Below are 21,920 nucleotides of genomic sequence, written 5' to 3'. Positions count from 1 at the left end.
CCATATTAAGTAGATAAATCCCCTCATGAGGTAGATGTCACCAGCAGGCAGGTATCCCCCCCCCCCCCCCCCTCCCATTAAGGTTGATGCTCCCAGTACGTATGTAGTGTGTGACAGAGACAGGAATGGCAGTCGGGAATCACTAAATTTCTGCAAGGTTCTGCTTTTATGTCTATGAGACTAATTGCTAGCAGACCATTGTTGCTTACTTGTCTGCATTTTTCTGGAATAATAGGCAGGTAGTTAGTGGGGCCTGCCATGTACTTCTTGGTCAGTCCAGGTTTTCAGTATAGTAAATTATTACTGGGATTACAAAAAGGTCAAACTCATTCTACACAATGGGTCGGCAATTTCTCCTCCCCAGGATGCCACCAATAGGAATAAAATGTTCCCCCTTTAAACAGCTCCATGATAACATAAAAAATAATAAAATCATGCTCACCTTCAGTGGCGTTGCTAGAGTTGGTGTCACCCGGTGCGGTAGAAAATGGTGTCACCCCCATACCTACCCCCTCCCCCCAGTAAGTTTTTAGCCTGTTGTGACAGACACCACTGTTGTAGCGCATTGTGAGAAATTCCAGTATAATAATCAGATATACCAGTTGCCACAGAATAGGAAAGTGTTAAAGAAGTTTTCACTATTGAAATATACAGCTCCCAGAATTACTTAAAGGGGTACTCCACTGGAAAACATTTTCTTTTATATGAACTGGTGCCAGAAAGTTAAACAGATTTTTAAATTACTTCTATTTAAAATGTTAATACTTACAGTACTTATAAGCTGGTGTATGCTCCACAGGAAGTTGTGTAGTTCTTTCCAGTCTGACCACAGTGCTATTTGCTGACACCTCTGTCCATGTCAGGAACTGTCCAGAGCAGGATAGGTTTGCTATGGGGATTTGCTCCTACTATGGACAGTTCTTGACATGGACAGAGGTGTCAGCACAGAGCACTGTGGTCAGACAGAAAAGAAATTAAAAAAGAAAATAACTTTCTGTGAATCGCTTATACAGCAGCTAATAAGTACTGGAAGGATTAAGATTTTTAAATAGAAGTAATTTACAAATCTGTTTAACTTTGTAGCACCAGCTGATTAAAAATTTTTTTTTCCAGTAGAGTACCCCTTTGAGCAGTGGTGAGGTTATGCTGGGAGTTGTAGTTTCACTGACCTAACTGTAGAACTGACAAGTGACTACAGCTCTGATAGGACATAGAGAGGAGAATGTACAATGATATCAGTGACTACAGGTGACGTCTTCTCTATAGTCTTCCCTTATCTAATTCAGATGGTACATACCGCCAGGACCTTGTTCCAGCTAAAACTTCTCTCTGCAGAATGTGACGCCCAGACGTCTCCTCACTCTGTCAGCGCATTCTCATCCTCTATATGAAAACAATTATTATTATAAACCTGACAGACACTGTATCCTCTAAATATAATACTACTATACACTATACTCTTTGATTATAAACCTTCCATACAGTATACCCACTGAATATAATACTACCACACACTGTACATTCTGAATATAATACCAACACATACTGTACACTCTGAATATAAATCTGCCACATACTGTACCCCTGAATATAATACTGCCACACACTGTACCCTCTGAATATAATACTACCACATACTGTACCCCTGAATATAATACCGCCACACACTGTACCCTCTGAATATAATACTACCACAAACTGCGCCCTCTGAATATAATACTACCACAAACTGCTTGAAAAAAGAGATCGCAGACGGCACTCACGGAAACAGCAAGAAGTTTTATTCGGGATCGCTGGTCCACGCAACAACAACAACGACAGGTAAGTCGACCGGTTTCGCGCTACACAGAGCGCTTACACGTGACCTCTGACATCACTTAACCCTACCCCCTTAAATACATGCACCAAGTAGTACAAAAATAGAAAAATAGAAAACTAGACATTACAGGGTTAAAAGCACAAAAATGGTGTGTGGTATAGAAAGACTAGCATTAGTATTTACTAATTAGCTATAACAGCGCCTTAGACTGTATAACATTATCAGGAGGTATAGTATTAAAAACGCTAGGTGTGAACATAGATCCTATGCTAACAACATACACCTGCACTATGGAAATACATTTAAATCCTCCCGTAGGTTTAATCCTAATGGTCCTAAGGCGTCTGTAAGTATAATCATTTCTGATTCTTTTTGTAACAATAATTTATGTCTATCTCCACCGTATTTTAAGGGTGCAACTGTTTTCAATCCAAGGAATTTTAAATCTTCAATTCTATTATTATGTTTATACTTCATATGTTCTATTACTTTTGGGCAGCCTTTTCCAGTATTGAGTGAGCGAAAATGTTCCCTAATTCTTTTATACAAGGGTCTTATGGTCTTCCCAATATAGTAAAAACCACATGTGCAAACTAATGCATAAACAATATAGGTAGATTTACATGTCATAAAATCATGGATATCAATATTCTGTGATCCTAAGTGTATACTTTTCGTTTGTATCATATGCGAACATAATTTACACTGTCCACATTTAAAACATCCTTGTGGTTTTGATTTTTCTATCCAATTTTTGGACATATCATCTTGTAATCTACCTCGTACAATATAATCTCTAATATTCTTAGTTCTACGAAAAGAAATTAATGGTTTGTTCAGCTGTGTTTTGCTTAAGATATCATCCTGCTGGAGAATATGCCAATTTTTATGTATCGCTGACCTGATTTTATTTTCCATAGGGCTGTATGAGAAGGAAAACGTAAAATTTTTTGTTTGATTTTCTTTAGCACAGTCTTTATCATGTGTTTTATATTTTTTATGCAATAATTGACTACGAGGTATTTTCCTGACCTTAAAAAGTGCCTCACTCAGGATCGATATAGGGTAACCCCTCTCTTTTAGTCTGTCCCATAATTGTTTAGCCTGTATTTCAAATGTTTCCGTAGTAGTATTTATCCGTTTCAATCGGACAAATTGTCCGAAAGGAAGGGATTTTTTGACATGATGAGAATGAAAGCTGTCATATCTTAGTAAGGAATTAGTAGCTGTAATTTTTCTAAATCCCTCAATCTCCAAATAATCATTTTTAGCAACAAGTTTAGTGTCGAGAAATTCTATACTATTGGTGCCCACCACACTAGTAAAATGCATATTATAGTTATTATCGTTCATGTAGGCGACGAACTGGTGGAACTGGGCCGTACTGCCCGACCAGATAACCAGCACGTCGTCGACATATCTAACGTAAAGGGCCAGATATTCAATGAAAGGATTGTTAGTGGAGAAGACCTTATCTTCCTCTAGGACCCCCAAAAAAATATTTGCGAAAGTAGGTGCCACGGGGGTCCCCATCGCAGTCCCAGATCGCTGGTTAAACCAGCGATTATTAAACTGGAAAGCATTATGGGATAATACAAACTGTAACATCTCACAAATGTAATTAATATAAACAGGGCTACCACAAACTGCGCCTTCTGAATATAAATCTGCCACAAACTGTACCCTCTAAATATAAATCTGCCACCTACTGTACCCTCTAAATATAAATCTGCCACATACTGTACCCCTGAATATAAATCTGCCACATACTGTACCCCTGAATATAAATCTGCCACATACTGTACCCCTGAATATAAATCTGCCACATACTGTACACCTGAATATAATACCGCCACATACTGTACCCTCGGAATATAATACTACCACCCACTGCGCCCTCTGAATATAATACTTAGAGATGAGCAAAATACAGTAAATTCAAATTGTCACAAACTTCTCTGTACGGCAGTTGATGACTTTTCCTGCATAAATGAGTTCAGCTTTCAGGTGCTCCCGTGGGCTGGAAAAGGTGGATACAGTCCTAGGAGACTCTTTCCTAGGAATGTATCCACCTTTTCCAGCCCACCGGAGCACCTGAAGGCTGAACTAATTTACGCAGGATAAGTCATCAACTGCCGAGCCGAGAAGTTTGTGACGAATCGAATTTACTGTAAGTTCGCTCATCTCTAATAATACTACCACAAACTGCGCCCTCTGAATATAATACTACCACAAACTGCGCCCTCTGAATATAATACTACCACAAACTGCGCCCTCTGAATATAACGTTGCCATACAGTGCACCCTCTGAATATAATACCACAACCAAAGTAACACCCCTCAACATCCGTTAGCTGATGCCATTACCACGGGAGGGGGGTATTGGTGGTGTTGCTAGTGGATGATGGGGGTGCTACTACTGGGGAGGTGTTGCTGGAGGATGATGAGGGTGCTACTGGCCATCCCCCCTGGCAGTATCACCCCCATCATCCATCGGCAGGATCATCCTCCTGGCAGGAGCACCGCCATCATCCACCATCAGGATATGTTGATGGAGGTGCTGCTGGGGGGGGGGGTGTTGCTGGTGGATGATGAGGGTGCTACTGCCAGGGGGGAGCATTAGGTAGGCAGCAGTGCCCCCACATTAGGTAGGTCGCAGTTTCCCCACATTAGGTAGCATCTATTCCCCACATTAGGCAGCATAGATTCCCTACATTTGGTACCAGTTCCCCCACATTAGGTAGGTACCAGTTACCCCACATTAGGTAGCAATTTCCCCACATTCGGTAGCACAGATTCCCCACATAAGGTAGCATAGACTCCCCACATAAGGTAGCATAGACTCCCCACATAAGGTAGCACAGATTCCCCACATTAGGTAGCATAGACTCCCCACATTAGGTAGCATAGACTCCCCACATTAGGTAGCATAGACTCCGCACATTTGTAGTAGTTTCCCCACATTAGGCCACAGGTTCCCTTGCAGGTTCCCCACAATGGGTCAAAGTCTCCCCACAATAGATCGCTGGTTATACCCCCCCCCCCCCCCCACACACACACACACACACACACACACACAAAAAATAAACACATACAACACAGAGACAAACACACACACACACACAGTCAGAGAGACACACACTCAGACAGACACACACACAGAGTCACACAAACACACACAGTCACACACAAGCATAGATAGAGACAGACAGAGAGACAGACATACACACTCACCCATCCAGCGCAGCGCTCCTTCTCACCGGGAGCCGTGCGAGTGACGTAACTCACGTCCTCCTGCGCGGCCATGCGGTGTGACGTCAGGCCGGCGCAGACGTGGAAGCGGAGGACGGGCACAGTGCTGGTGAAGGTGAGGGGGGGGGTGATGACGGTCGGGCGCACAGTGAAGGTGAAAGAGGGGGTTTGCTGACGGACGGGCGCACCGCACACACAGCGCAGGGGGGGTGCTGACGGATGGGAGGCCGGCCGGGCACAGATGGGGGGAGGGGTGGTGCTGCAGAGCGTCTTGGTGTCACCCCATCAGGTTGGTGTCACCCGGTGCGGGCCGCACCCCCCGCACCCGGGTCGCAACGCCACTGCTCACCTTCCCTCCACTTCTTTGCTGAGGCCAGGTCTGCATGTATGTCTGCATGTATCAGTATGATACTGTTAACTTATGCGCTCCTGCCGCACACGCTGGCCGTGAGCGCATGATCCCGTTACCTGCTGCTGCCGGCGGGGCTGGGACTCGCATCACGGGACGCGCCCGCATGCGAGCCCCAGTCCGTCACTCACCTGGTGCTTCTCCTGCCCCAGCCTCTTCCTCTCTGCTCAAGTGCGCATGTCCCCGGCCCCTAGTGTGCGCGCACGCCGGAGCTTTAAGATTTAAAGGGCCTGTGCGCTCATTAGTGTGATTAACCTGTGGCTCATTGATAAATTCCTCCACCCTCCTCACTTCCCTGCCGGATCTTTGTTGCCTAGTGCCTGAGAGAAAGCATTCCTGAGAGTTGCCTTACCTTGCTCCTCTGCCACCTGCCTACTGACCTCCTGCTACGTCCTGACTACCCTACTTTGCCACCTGCCTTGACCTTCTGCTGTCCTGACTATGAACTGCTTATCCCTCCTGTGCCTCGCATCTCCTCAGCCGCCTGTGTGGTCGAGTCGTGCCAGGGGTAGCGATCTGGGTGCCACCTACCGCAGCAAGTCCATCCCGCTTTGCGGCGGACTCTGGTGAAAACCAGCGGCACCATAGACTCTGCTCCCTGGTACGGTACGAGTCATCTGCCACACAGGTCCAGCGGATCCACATCCACTGGAGTTCCTGTCTTCTGAAACATGAGTGTTACAGATACAAAGCTGTATATCTGGCCATTTAGGAAAAGTGCATGACCACATCTACTTACATTGAATCACTGCCATGTGATTGGCTTATTAGCTATTTATGTTAACAAGCAATTGTACCAGTGAGTGTATATGTGTATATATATATATATATATATATATATATATATATATATATATATATATATATAAACAACGTGTGTGTGTATGTATGTGTGTATGTTCCAGCGTCACGTCCAAATGGCTAAAGATATTATCATGAAACTTGGCACATATGTTACTTATATGTCAACAACAAACATAGGATAGGTGATTTAACCCTTACTCACCCCCATTTGCCAGGGGCGGGGTTTATGTTTAAAGTCCCATACAAGTCAATGGGAAATATATGTTACTGCATAACTTCCAAACAGCTTGAGATATTTCGATAATACTTGGTCACATGTTACTTATATATCCACTTAAAATATAGGATAGTTAATTTAACCCTTAACTACCCCCATTTGTGAGGGTCGGGGTTTTTGTTTAAAGTCCCATGCAAATCAATGGGAAATGTATGTTCCCACATAACTTCCGTACGGCTGGAGATATTTCAATAACTGGTACACATGTTACAGGTTGGGATAGGAGGTCGGGATAGGAGGTCGAGATAGGAGGTTGGGATAGGAGGACGGGATAGGAGGACCGGGATAGGAGGTCAATATAGGAGGACGGGATAGGAGGTCGGGATAGGAGGTCGGGATAGGAGGTCGGGATAGGAGGAAGGGATAGGAGGTCAGTATAGGAGGACGGGATAGGAGGACGGGATAGGAGGTCGGGATAGGAGGTCGGGATAGGAGGACGGGATAGGAGGTCGAGATAGGAGGACGGGATAGGAGGTCGAGATAGGAGGACGGGATAGGAGGTCAAGATAGGAGGACTGGAAAGGAGGACGGGATAGGAGGATGGGATAGGACGGGATAGGAGGTTGAGATAGGAGGACGGGATAGGAGGTCGGTATAGGAGGTCGGGATAGGAGGACGGGATAGGAGGACGGGAATAGAGGTCGAGATATGAGGACGGGATAGGAGGACGTGATAGGAGGACGGGAAAGGAGGAGGGGATAGGAGGACGGGATAGGAGGACGGGATAGGAGGACGGGATAGGAGGACGGAAAAGGAGGACGGGAATAGAGGTCGAGATAGGAGGACGGGATAGGAGGTCGAGATAGGAGGACTGGAAAGGAGGACGGGATAGGAGGTCGAGATAGGAGGACGGGATAGGAGGTCGAGATAGGAGGATGGGATAGGAGGTTGAGATAGGAGGACAGGATAGGAGGTCGGGATAGGAGGTCGGGATAGGAGGACGGGATAGGAGGACGCGATAGGAGGACAGAAAAGGAGGACGGGAAAGGAGGTCGAGATAGGAGGACGGGAAAGGAGGACGGGAAAGGAGGGCGGGATAGGAGGACTGGAAAGGAGGACAGGATAGGAGGACGGGATAGGAGGACGGGATAGATGGATGAGATGGACGGGATAGGAGGACGGGAAAGGAGGACGGGATAGGAGGACGGGAAAGGAGGACGGGAAAGGAGGTCGAGATAGGAGAACGGGAAAGGAGGACGGGATAGGAGGACGGGATAGGAGGACGGGATAGGAGGACGGGATAGGTCGAGATAGGAGGACGGGATAGGAGGTCGAGATAGGAGGACGGGATAGGCGGTCGAGATAGGAGGTCGAGATAGGAGGACGGGATAGGAGGTCGGGATAGGAGGACAGGATAGATGGACGGGATAGGAGGACGGGATAGGAGGACAGAAAAGGAGGACGGGAAAGGAGGTCGAGATATGAGGACGGGAAAGGAGGACGGGATAGGAGGACGGGAAAGGAGGACGGGAAAGGAGGATGGGATAGGAGGACAGGATAGGAGGACGGGATAGATGGATGGGATAGGAGGACGGGAAAGGAGGACGGGAAAGGAGGTCGAGATAGGAGGACGGGAAAGGAGGACGGGAAAGGAGGACGGGATAGGAGGACGTGATAGGAGGATGGGATAGGAGGATGGGATAGGAGGACGGGATAGGAGGTCAGGATAGGAGGTCGGGATAGGAGGTCGGGATATGACAACAATATATGAGGACGGGATATGAAGTCAAAAGCTTCCTCCTTTGTTTATTTTCCTCCTCAACAAGGATTAGGAAGGAAAACCGGGAAACGCCGGGTACTCAGCTAGTATATACATAAAACTCCATGAGGGGGATTCATCAATCTATATAGAGTAATTTTAAGTGTATTTTCTTGCACAAAATCTTGGGCAATGATATTTTCTGCGTTCTTTTTGTCCGTCTTTTTTGGTGGAACTTTTTCTAAAGATGTCACCCTTCAGGTGTACCATAGGAGGACAGGATAGGAGGTCTAGATAGGAGGACGGGATAGGAGGTCGAGATAGGAGGACGGGATAGGAGGTCAAGATAGGAGGTCGTGATAGGAGGACAGGATAGGAGGTCTGGATAGGAGGATGGGATAGGAGGACGGGATAGATGGACTGGATAGGAGGACAGGATAGGAGGATGGAAAAGGAGGACGGGAAAGGAGGTCGAGATATGAGGACGGGATAGGAGGACCGGATAGGAGGACCGGATAGGAGGACGGGATAGGAGGACGGGAAAGGAGGACGGGATAGGAGGACGGGATAGGAGGACGGGATAGATGGACGGATAGGAGGACGGGATAGGAGGACGGGAAAGGAGGACAGGAAAGGAGGACGGGAAAGGAGGTCGAGATAGGAGGACGGGAAAGGAGGTCGAGATAGGAGGACTGGAAAGGAGGACGGGATAGGAGGACGGGATAAAAGGACGGGATAGGAGGTCGAGATAGGAGGACGGGATAGGAGGTCGAGATAGGAGGACGGGATAGGAGGTCGAGATAGGAGGACGGGAAAGGAGGTCGAGATATGAGGACGGGATAGGAGGACGGGATAGGAGGACGGGATAGGAGGACGGGATAGATGCACGAGATAGGAGGACGGGAAAGGAGGACGGGAAAGGAGGTCGAGATAGGAGGACGGGAAAGGAGGATGGGATAGGAGGACGTGATAGGAGGATGGGATAGGAGGACGGGATAGGAGGACGGGATAGGAGGTCGGGATATGACAACAATATATGAGGACGGGATATGAAGTCAAAAGCTTCCTCCTTTGTTTATTTTCCTCCTCAACAAGGATTAGGGAGGAAAAACCGGGCAACGCCGGGTACTCAGCTAGTATATACATAAAACTCCATGAGGGGGATTCATCAATCTATATAGAGTAATTTTAAGTGTATTTTCTTGCACAAAATCTTGGGCAATGATATTTTCTGCGTTCTTTTTGTGCGTCTTTTTTGGTGTAACTTTTTCTAAAGATGTCACCCTTCAGGTGTACCGTAGGAGGACGGGATAGGAGGTCGAGATAGGAGGACGGGATAGGAGGTCGAGATAGGAGGTCGTGATAGGAGGACAGGATAGGAGGTCGGGATAGGAGGATGGGATAGGAGGACGGGATAGATGGACTGGATAGGAGGACGGGATAGGAGGACGGGATAGGAGGACAGAAAAGGAGGACGGGAAAGGAGGTCGAGATATGAGGACGGGATAGGAGGAAGGGATAGGAGGACCGGATAGGAGGACGGGATAGGAGGACGGGATAGGAGGACGGGATAGGAGGACGGGAAAGGAGGACGGGAAAGGAGGACGGGAAAGGAGGTCGAGATAGGAGGACGGGAAAGGAGGTCGAGATAGGAGGACTGGAAAGGAGGACGGGATAGGAGGACGTGATAGGAGGACGGGATAGGAGGACGGGATAGAAGGTTGAGATAGGAGGACGGGATAGGAGGTCGAGATAGGAGGACGGGATAGGAGGTCGAGATAGGAGGACGGGAAAGGAGGACGGGATAGGAGGACGGGATAGGAGGATGGGATAGGAGGACGGGATAGGAGGATGGGATAGGAGGACGGGATAGATGGATGGGAAAGGAGGACGGGGTAGGAGGTCGAGATAGGAGGTCGTGATAGGAGGACAGGATAGGAGGTCGGGATAGGAGGATGGGATAGGAGGATGGGATAGATGGACTGGATAGGAGGACGGGATAGGAGGACGGGATAGATGGACGGGATAGGAGGACGGGATAGGAGGACAGGAAAGGAGGACGGGAAAGGAGGTCGAGATAGGAGGACGGGAAAGGAGGTCGAGATAGGAGGACTGGAAAGGAGGACGGGATAGGAGGACGTGATAGGAGGACGGGATAGGAGGACGGGATAGAAGGTCAAGATAGGAGGACGGGATAGGAGGTCAAGATAGGAGGACGGGATAGGAGGTCGAGATAGGAGGACGGGAAAGGAGGTCGAGATATGAGGACGGGAAAGGAGGACGGGATAGGAGGACGGGAAAGGAGGACGGGATAGATGAATGGGAAAGGAGGACGGGAAAGGAGGTCGAGATAGGAGGACGGGAAAGGAGGATGGGATAGGAGGTCGGGATATGACAACAATATATGAGGACGGGATATGAAGTCAAAAGCTTCCTCCTTTGTTTATTTTCCTCCTCAACAAGGATTAGGAAGGAAAAACCGGGCAACGCCGGGTACTCAGCTAGTATATACATAAAACTCCATGAGGGGGATTCATCAATCTATATAGAGTAATTTTAAGTGTATTTTCTTGCGCAAAATCTTGGGCAATGATATTTTCTGCGTTCTTTTTGTGCGTCTTTTTTGGTGGAACTTTTTCTAAAGATGTCACCCTTCAGGTGTACCGTTGAGCCATTTTTCCTGTAGACATCGATTTACTAACTGCGTTTTTTTTTTTGGACGCACAAAAAGAACGCGTCTCATTTTTTTGCACAAATATACACCACCTCGGAGGACACGTACCAAAGTGTCTATATTCACACAGTAAGGACTGCAACTCCCATCATGGACAGACTCTGCCCATGATGGGAGTTGTAGTCCAGGGGTTGAGGTGCAGATCGCAGCAGGTCATTCTCCAGAGACCCGCTGCAATCCGCATTTATTAACTGTAAAAGCCAGCGGTACGTGCGGCTTCACTGCGCTTCCACCAGCTCCTGTATACAGCTGTCATAATTCATAATCCCCGCTGCTGGAACACGTGAGCTCTGATTGGTCAATAGCTATTCATCAATCAGAGCTCCCATCTCCCGGTGGAGATTATGAATTATAAGAACTGTATATAGGAGCCAGCGGCAGCGCAGTGTAGCCGCATGTACCGCTGGCTTGTATAGTTAATAAATGTGGATCGCAGGAGAGTGAACTGCAGTGATCTGCCCTTGGACTACTACTCCTATCATGGGACAGAGTCTGTCCCATAATGGGAGTAGTTGTAGTACCTCAGCGCTGTTGAGGGATGGCACTTTCACATCCCCCGGCTGTGGGACTTTTAGGACTACTACTCCCATCATGGACAAACTGTCCATGATGGGAGTTGTAGTCCAGGGGCTGAGGTGCAGATCGCACCGGGTCATTCTGCAGAGACCCGCTGCGATCCGCGTGTAAGTTAACAAGCCGGGAGGAACATGCAGCTACATCTCGCTGCCCATGGCTTCTATATACACTGACATAATTCATAATCCCCGCGTATCACAGCGGATCTCCAGAGAATGATCTGCTGCGATCCGCATTTAAGTTAGCAAGCCAGGCGGTACATGTGGCTACATCGCACTGCCCGCGGCTTCTAGATACACTGACATAATTCATAATCCCCGCCGGGAGAGGGGAGCTCTGATTGGTCAATAGGTATTCTCCAATCAGAGCTCCCGTGTTCCAGTAGCAGCGATTATGAATTATGTCAGTGTATATAGAAGCCGCGGCAGCGCGATGTAGCCGCATGTACCGCCCGGCTTGCTAACTTAAATGCGGATCGCAGCAGATCATTCTCTGGAGATCCACTGCGATCCACATTTATTAACTATACAAAGCGGCGGTACATGCGTCTACATTGCGGCTTCTATATACAGCTGTCATAATTCATAATCGCCGCTGCCAGGAGAGGGGAGCTCTGATTGGTCAATAGCTGTTCTCCAATCAGAGCTCCAGTGTTCCGGCGGGTATTATGAATTATATCAGTGTATATAGAAGCTGCGGGCAGCAGAGACCCGCTGCGATCCACATTTATTAAGATAACCCAGCGGTACATGCGTCTACAATGCACTGCCCGCCGACTTGTATATACACGGTCATAATTCATAATCCCCGCCTCCCGGGAGAGGGGACGTCTGATTGGTCAATAGCTGTTCTCCAATCAGAGCTCCCGTGTTCCGGCGGAGATTATGAATTATGTCAGTGTATATTATAGAAGCGCAGTGTAGCCGCATGTACCGCTGGCTTGTTAACTTAAATGTGGATCGCAGCTGGTCTCTGCAGAATGACCCGGTGCGATCTGCACCTCAGCCCCTGGACTACAACTCCCATCATGGACAGAGTCTGTCCATGATGGGAGTAGTAGTCCTAAAAGTCCCGCAGCCGGGGGATGTGCAAGTGCCATCCCTCAGCAGTGCTGCGGTACTACAACTATTCCCATCATGGGACAGGCTCTGTCCCATGATAGGAGTAAGTCCCAGGGAAGAGAGACAGATCTCTTTTCACATTATGCATTTTGCATAATGGGAACAGAGCCTTTCTGACAGTGTGTTCCCAAACAGGGAGACTCCAGCTGTTGGTTAACTACAGACCCCATGATGGGAGTTGTAGTTTACAATAACCACTATCACTGACAACTCGACACAACGTATCGATAGCTTCTATTCATCAAACCATAAACAACACTTAAGCTAATTTTAACAATTTATTAAAGTCTTAAAAAACTTTATAGCAACATAATATTCAAAAACAGTAGTACAATTCTCCAATGATGAAAACCTGTATATCCCTACGCGTTTCCCGTGTATCTAATAACATACAGCGGGTCATCAGGGGATTTTCATATACAAGAAAGAATACTATAACATCAGGGATAATGTAAGCAATATGACAATATATAGAGCTAAGTGTAGATGAAAAACATGACATTAACAGTAGCTAGACAAGCATAGCATAACATGAAGCAGATGGTGTGTCCCTAGATTAGGGCCTTGGAGTTTTGCTTGTAGTATAATCTGGCTGTGAATCCTTTGGATACTGTGTAGGACTATTGGATGATGATATCCTGGTATGAATCACTTAGTCCAGCACTGACCAGATATCTCAGCTAGATTGTTATCTCAGGCTCCAACAACTATGCCTGAACCACATGAGGTACAAGCCTTAAAGGACAACTGCAGCGGCCCCACAGGATAGGGGACCCCTCCCCCCCAATCTCCCTAACGGTGCACCGCCATAAGCGCTCATGGTGACGTAGCGTCGACCTAGAGGTCGACGGTGATGCCCCGTCTCCTCCCCATCCCCATATAGTTCTATGGGGGATGCGGGGAGGCACAAATGCTGCCTCCCCGCCTCTCCCATAGAGATGTATGGAGGAGGCGTGCCGGCTGCAACATCATGCTGCGGCTGGCACATCCCTGCATGGGAGAGCCGCGGCCCCGTACAGGAGATCACCAGGGACCCCAGTGTTCGGACCCACCACGATCAAACACTTATCCCCTATCTTGAGGATAGGGGATAAGTGTTTGTAATGCTGCAGATGTCCTTAAGGCTAAGTTTCCACTTGTTTTTTTTCTGGCAGTTTTTGAAAAACTGCCACAAGAGTTTTTGAGCCAAAGCCAGAAATGTATTCAAAAGGAATAGGACATATAAAGGAAGGACTTATACTTCTCCTCCCTTATGGATCCACTTCTGACTTTGGCTCAAAAACTGCAGTGGCAGTTTTTCAAAAACTGCCAGAAAAAAAACCAAGTGGAAACTTAGCCTTAAGGGAATCAATTTTTCTCCAATGCATGTAAATATCCCTTAAACGATGTAGTTTATATTAGCGTCCAAGATTTATATCCAAACCAAAACTAGTCAAAGATAATACTCGCTTCCTAAACTTCTGCTGCTATGTACAGATAACTCCATAAATAAGGCAAATCCCTGATCCACAAAGACTAAAGATATACAACGCCACAGCCTGGATCGGCTTACGAGAGGGCGTTGTGCTGAGGGCACAACACCTATGTAGGCATGTAATATCGCTCAGTCGACGTGAGGTCAGCAGCTCCAGGATCCCCTCTGAGTGTACTAGACGCTCAGTATTGTAGTGAGATTTCAGGTGTGTGAACCATAATTGGGACACAGAAAATGAGGACTTGTTTCCAAAGCGCTTCTCCTCCTAGTTGGTAAGTGGTATGCCAAGGCAAAAAGGATTTTTGGTATATAAAAGAAATGTATTGCTCGAAACTAATTGTTGCAATAAATTTCTTTTATATATCAAAAATCCTTTTTGCCTTAGCATACCACTTACCAACTAGGAGGAGAAGCGCTTTGGAAACAAATCCTCATTTTCTGTGTCCCAATTATGGTTCACACACCTGGAATCTCAATATCATCCAATAGTCCTACACAGTATCCACAGGATTCACAGCCAGATTATACTACAAGCAAAACTCCAAGGCCCTAATCTAGGGAGACACCATCTGCTTCATGTTATGCTATGCTTGTCTAGCTACTGTTAATGTCTGCATTTTCTGCTAAATTCATGTTTTTCATCTACACTTAGCGCTATATATTGTCATATTGCTTACATTATCCCTGATGTTATAGTATTATCTTTCTTGTATATGAAAATCCCCTGATGAACTGCTGTATGTTATTAGATACAAGGGGAAACGCGTAGGGATATACAGGTGTTCATCATTGGAGAATTGTACTACTTTGTTGATTTATGCACCTGGTGTTTTTGAATATTATGTTGCTATAAGGTTTTTTAAGACTTTCATAAATTGTTAAAATTAGCTTCTTAAGTGTTGTTTATGAGTTGTAGTTTAGCAACAATTGGAGGCTCCCTGTTTATGAACATGTACTAAAAAGTACTAACTCGTATTTCTTGTTTTTCTTTTCTTCTCATTTCAGATATGTGAATGCGGAGGACTACGTCAGATTCGGTGGACTGCAACGATGACCAGCGTTTTTTTTTTATTCAATAAAATGGTTAACAAGGGCTGTGGGGGAGTGTTTTTTTTTAAATAATTTTTTTTTCAATGTGTCTTGTTTTTTATAATTGAATTTTCAGGGTTAGTAGTGGAAGCCGTCTTATAGACGGAATCCATTACTAAGCCAGGGCTTAGCGTTAGCCCAAAAATCAGCTAGCGCTAACCCCCAATTATTACACTGGTACCCACCGCCATAGGGATGCCGGTACCAACAGGCCCGGAGCGTAAAAATGGCGCTCCTGGGCCTAGGCGGTAACAGGCTGGCGTTGTTTAGGCTGGGGAGGGCCAGAAACAATGGTCCTCGCCCACCCTGGTAACGTCAGGCTGTTGCTGCTTGGTTGGTATCTGGCTGATACTGAAAATAGGGGGAACCCTATGCATATTTTTTTTATAAATAAAAAAAAAGTGTGTGGTTCCCTAATTTTTTCAGTATCAGACAGATACCAACCAAGTAGCAACAGCCTGACGTTACCAGGGTGGGTGAGGACCATTGTTACTGGCCCTCCCCAGCCTAAATAATGCTAGCCTGTTACCGCCTAGGTCCAGGAGCACCATTTTTGACGTTCCGGGCCTGATGGTACCGGCTCTTCCTGTAACCCCTGTGGCGATGGGTACCGGGGTAATAATTGGGGGTTAGCACTAGCTGTTTTGGGGGCTAACGCTAGGCCCCGGCCTAGTAATAGATTATGTCTACAAGACGCCTTCCACTACTAAGCCTGAAAATTCAATTACAAAAAAAAAACACAACACATTGAAAAATGTTTTAATTTAAAAAACACTCCCTCACAGCCCTTGTTAACCCTTTTATTGACTTTAAAAAAAAATGCTGTTCATCATCGCAATCCACAAAATCTGACATAGTCCTCTGCATTCATGTATCTAAATTTCGAAGAAAAAAAAAAAGTTTAGTACATTTTTTGGTTTCCACACACCAGCAAAAATGCAAGAAAAAAAAACACAAGAAAAACTGACAAAACGCAGGAAAAAGCTGGAACAATATCTCTTTGTTCCGATCTTTAATCATATTCAAGTTTCATCCAGTGTACATATAATTCATCATAAAGTGGTTTGTTACTCACCCGCTTATACAATATGACAAGTGTCCGCCCCCATCTTCCGTTCAACACGCTGCCTCCGCTAGTAAACAAACTGTGAGTGCAGGACCGGAACTGACTGACCGGAACTGACGACTCTCCTCCTGTGCTCACGCGATGTTTAGCTTGGGCTGCAGGAGGTCAGCCAACACTGTGCTTAATTGCACATGTGCCCAACATTCATTCATCCAAGTGGGCAGACCAACCACAGGAGCACTCTCGCTTCAGACTTCACCGCATGCACTGTATGTGCTCCTCCAGGCGGGGACAGCCATCTTGGATGAGGGAAACAAGCCCACTTGCATGAAACATAATATACTCATGGGCGGGGGGGAATTCATCAATATGTGTCTATTGTAGACACAGTTCTACCCCTTTACACTGCTTGTCTATTGTACACACTTGCTCCGAATTTACTAAGGCTGTGCATGTCCTTTGATAAATCTTGTGCAAATATAGAAACGCCCCCCCTCACTCTACCGTACACCCCTTCTCTACCTCACAGGAAAAGTGGACGTAGGGATTTTGTTCTATTGCTTTGAGGTCGGATTCCATTGAGGTTTTTCGTCCATCATAATAAAATCCAAGAAAAACTGTTCCAATATTATTGTTTAACTCTGGATATCTTTGTAAACATAATGGTCTATTATATTGTACACTATTATAGGTTTTGGTGTTGGTTTAAATGAATATATTATGTAAATTGTAAACACGGATGTCACTGGCAAGCATCATATAAAATGAAGTGATGTAAGCTGTTTAATTGGCTTGAGAAAGGTCTCATTGAGAAGACCAAAACGTAGTACTACTGACAAGATGGGTGAATAAACCACGCTATCACGTTTATTGGAGTGCCGCTTCTCTTTCTATTTGGATATATATATATATATATATATATATATAAACATACTAGCTGAGTACCCGGCGTTGCCTGGTCTTTCCTTCCTAATCCTTGTTGGGGAGGAAAATTAACAAAGGAGGAAGCATTTGACTTCATATCCCATCCTCATATATTGTTGTCATATCCCAACCCCATATCCCGACCTCCTATCCCATCCCCCTATCAACAGAGGAAGCTTTTGACTTCATATCTCGTCCTCCCATCCCGTCCTCATATCTCGACCTCCTATCTCGACTTCCTATCCCGACCTCCTATCCCATCCTTCTAGCTCGACCTCCTACCCCATCCTCCTATCCAGTCCTCCTATCCCGACCCGTAATCTGTGTACCAGGTATTGAAATATCTCCAGCCGTACGGAAGTTATGTGGGAACATACATTTCCAATTGATTTGCATGGGACTTTAAACAAAAACCCTGACCCTCACAAATTGGGGTAGTTAAGGGTTGAATTAACTATCCTATATTTTAAGTGGACATATAAGTAACATGTTACATAGTTACATAGTTAGTACGGTCGAAAAAAGACATATGTCCATCAAGTTCAACCAGGGAATTAAGGGGTAGGGATGTGACCAAGTATTATCAAAATATCTCCAGCCGTTTGGAAGTTATGCAGTAACATATATTTCCCACAGACTTGTATGGGACTTTAAACAAAAACCCCGACCCTGGCAAATGGGGGTGAATAAGGTTTAAATTACCTATCCTATGTTTATTGTTGACATATAAGTAACATGTGTGCCGTTTGGACGTGATGCTGGAACATACACACATACATACACATGTTGAGTTTTATATATATATATATATATATATATATATATATATATATATATACACACACACACATACATATATATTTTGTGACACTGTGGCAAGGGAAGGGTGTATTTCCCTAACTAACCCTGGAGAAACCTCCACCTGTGGCCTAATTAATGAGGTAGCAGAAAGGGGAAGTGTGTTTAAAAGGAAGTCAGACCGAATAGTTGGGGCTCTCCCCAGAAGAAAGCAAAGTGGCTGAGGGGGTAGGCAGTAGGGGTGTGAATCGCCAAGAATTTGGCGATTCGATTCGAATCGCGATACCAGTGTGGCGATTCGATATATCGCGATATATCGCGATACCGTCTAGGTGACGATACATCGCGATATATCGCCCACCTGGGAGCATTCATAGATCCCAATAGACGCCGCTGTCAGCTTTGACAGCGGCGATCTAGTACTCCGGTGCTCACTTTTCTCATGTTATCCTGTCCGGGCTGCAAAATAAAATAAAACACACTTTATCTTACCTGCCAACGAGCCCCCGGAGCTCCGGTACAGGTGTTGGGTCCCCGGGCTGTATTCTTCTTACTTCCTGTTAGTCCGGCACGTCACATGGAGCTTCAGCCTATCACCAGCGGAGGCGGGACATCGCTGCGGCTGGTGATAGGCTGAAGCTCCATGTGACGTGCCGGACTAACAGGAAGTAAGAAGAATACAGCCCGGGGACCCAACACCTGTACCGGAGCTCCGCGGGCTCGTTGGCAGGTAAGATAAAGTGCGTTTTATTAAAAATTCCACATCCCTAAAAGAATCGATTCAAAAATATTTTGAATCGATTCTGTATCGGCAAATGAAAAATCGCGATTATCGCGAGAATCGATTTTTTCTTACATCCCTAGTAGGCAGGGGTCCTGGTGAGGAACACACAACCCGAGCTGTGAGTGGCCCCAACAGCCAGGTGTGGACTATTCTGCATATACATATACATACATATATCCTTTTTCCCTTCTTTTTTTCTTTCCCCTTTTTTTCATTCTTTCACCTCTTGAACCGCATAGTTCTTATTATATACATCAAATATGTGCTAGGAATGGCCATGAGTGTTTTTAACCTTCTCTTTTTCTACATTTTATATTTTAGATCACTTATAAGATGTCACGTTGACACTATGTAAGAAGAGGAGGGAGTGATTTACATGGCATCAATCAAATCGAGACAGTTTTTCTCATATACCCCATGACTATTAATGTAATTTTATTACTATTATCCGCCCGCATTTTTGTATTGTATTTTTTGTACTTTTATATTGACACACATGCTGCTATGTTATTTATTTATAGATTACTACTCCCCGTACTTCACTAGGTTTAATCAGTGTTGGTAACCTGGAGCCCTATGCGCTGCGCCTTGAATTGACGCATGTGCATTGGGTTGGGAACACACGACCCGGTATTGTACCGAAAGAAGAGCGTATCGCTCTGCGGCTTTTGCGCAGCCGCATTAGCAAGCGTCTGTGGTAACTATAGTGTCCTTGTTACATGGGTTCACGCATGCGGATAGTAACAGTGGAACTCGCTATACGAGAACCGCGGCAGGCGCGATTTCGCGCAGCCGCAATACATTTGTTTACAAACATATAGACACATGGAGAGACGGAACGATTGTAAGTACTGATATGACAGCTATTGACAATCAATAGAGCCAGTCTTGATTCTGATGCCTTGTACACTCCCCCCTATTCATTTATTAACTATTGTATGGTCACTAGAGTGAGAATATGCACTTTATTGTAGTAGTCATTGCTTGTTGTGATGATGTCACATATGAGAACCAATTACCTTTAGAGGGTTGGATGGAATCATTAATCACAATGTATCACAGCTTGATGTATTTAAGTTTTGCATTTTGTATGATTTGTATGCTTGACAAAGGCAGTTTGCCGAAACGTTGCACCGCTATCACATTTATGGTGTGAATAAACTTGGAAGCCTTTCCACTTGATCCTGGACCTCTGATTATTTGTGCTGTGGTGGAGATTGCATATTTATATATATATATATATATATATATATATATACATACACACACACACACATGTATATATACAGTCACATATATATATATATATATATATATATATATATATATATATATATACACACACACACAGTGGGGCAAAAAAGTATTCAGTCAGTCACCAATTGTACAAGTTCTCCCCCTTATAAATATGAGAGCGGCCTGTAATTTTCATCCTAGGTATACCTCAACTATGAGAGACATAATGAGAAAAAAAAAATCTGTAAAATCACATTGTCTGATTTTTAAAGAATTGATTTGCAAATTACGGTGGAAAATAAGTATTTGGTCACCTACAAACAAACAAGATTTCTGGCTCTCACAGACCTGTAACAACTTCTTTAAGAGTCTCCTCTGTCCTCCGCTCGTTAACTGTAATAATGGCACCTGTTTGAACTTGCTATCAGTATAAAAGACACCTGTGCACAACCTCAAACAGTCACACTCCAAACTCCACTATGGCCAAGACCAAAGATCTGTCGAAGAACACCAGAAACAAAGTTATAGATGTGTACCAGGCTGGGAAGACTGAATCTGCAATACGCAAGCAGCTTGGTGTGAAGAAATCAACTGTAGGAGCATTTATTAGAAAATGGAAGACATACAAGACCACTGATAATCTCCCTCGATCTGGGGCTCCACGTAAGATCTCACCCCGTGGTGTCAAAATGATCACAAGAACGGTGAGCAAAAATCCCAGAACGACATGGGGGGGACCTAGAGAACAACATGCAGAGAGCTGGGACCAAAGTAACAAAGGCTACAATCAGTAACACACTACACTGCCAGGGACTCAAATCATGTAGTGCCAGACGTTTCCCCCTTCTTAAGCCAGTAAATGTCCAGGCCCGTCTGAAGTTTGCTAGAGAGCATTTGGATGATCCAGAAGAGGATTGGGAGAATGTCATATGGTCAGATGAAACCAAAGTAGAACTTTCTGGTAAAAACTATACTTGTCGTGTCTGGAGGAGAAAGAATGCTGAGTTGCATTCAAAGAACACCATACCTACTGTGAAGCAGGGGGGTGGAAGCATCATGTTTTGGGGTTTGTTTTCAGCAAAGGGACCAGGACGACTGATATGTGTAAAGGAAAGAATGAATGGGGCCATGTATCGTGAGATTTTGAGTGAAAATCTCCTTCCATCAGCAAGGGCATTGAAAATGAAATGTGGCTGGGTCTTTCAGCATGACAACGATCCCAAACACATCGCCCGGGCAACGAAGGAGTGGCTTCGCAAAAAGCATTTCAAGGTCCTGGAGTGGCCTAGCCAGTCTCCAGATCTCAACCCCATAGAAAACCTTTGGAGGGAGTTGAAAGTCTGTGTTGCCCAGTGACAGCCCCAAAACATCACTGCTCTAGAGGAGATCTGCATGGAGGAATGGGCCAAAATACCAGCAACAGTGTGTGAAAACCTTGTGAAGACTTACAGAAAACTTTTGACCTCTGTCATTGCTAACAAAGGGTATATAACAAAGTATTGAGATGAACTTTTCTTATTGACCAAATACTTATTTTCCACCATAATTTGCAAATAAATTATTTAAAAATCAGACAATGTGATTGTATGGAATTTTTCTCTCATTATGTCTTCTATAGTTGAGGTATACATACATGAAAATTACAGGCCTCTCATCTTTTTAAGTAGGAGAACTTGCACAATTGGTGGCTGACTAAATACTTTTTTGCCTCAGTAAAAAAAGAATTTCTCCCAGAAAAGGATTGTAGTAACACATGTTTTGCTATACTGTAGCCATGTTTATTCCCTTTGTGTGTATTGGAACTAAACCAAAAAAGGGAGGGAAAAAAAGGTAATTGGACATAATGTTACACCAAACT

At 45.2% G+C, this 21,920-nt stretch overlaps 1 protein-coding gene across 1 annotated transcript in view; it reads left to right on the top strand.

Annotated features, from left to right (window-relative positions):
- Nucleotides 1-15,244, top strand: part of NKX2-2 (NK2 homeobox 2) — a 105,806-nt gene extending 90,562 nt beyond the window's left edge. The window contains exon 4 of the mRNA XM_056567658.1: nt 15,171-15,244. Within this exon, the coding sequence (XP_056423633.1) occupies nt 15,171-15,178 (8 nt within the window). The 3' untranslated portion in view covers nt 15,179-15,244. The remainder of the gene's footprint in view (nt 1-15,170) is intronic.
- Nucleotides 15,245-21,920: the final 6,676 nt, after the last annotated feature.

Source organism: Hyla sarda, chromosome 3 (assembly GCF_029499605.1).
Source record: "Hyla sarda isolate aHylSar1 chromosome 3, aHylSar1.hap1, whole genome shotgun sequence".
NCBI classification, from domain to species: domain Eukaryota; kingdom Metazoa; phylum Chordata; class Amphibia; order Anura; family Hylidae; genus Hyla; species Hyla sarda.
This window is presented reverse-complemented; position numbering and strand designations above follow the sequence as displayed.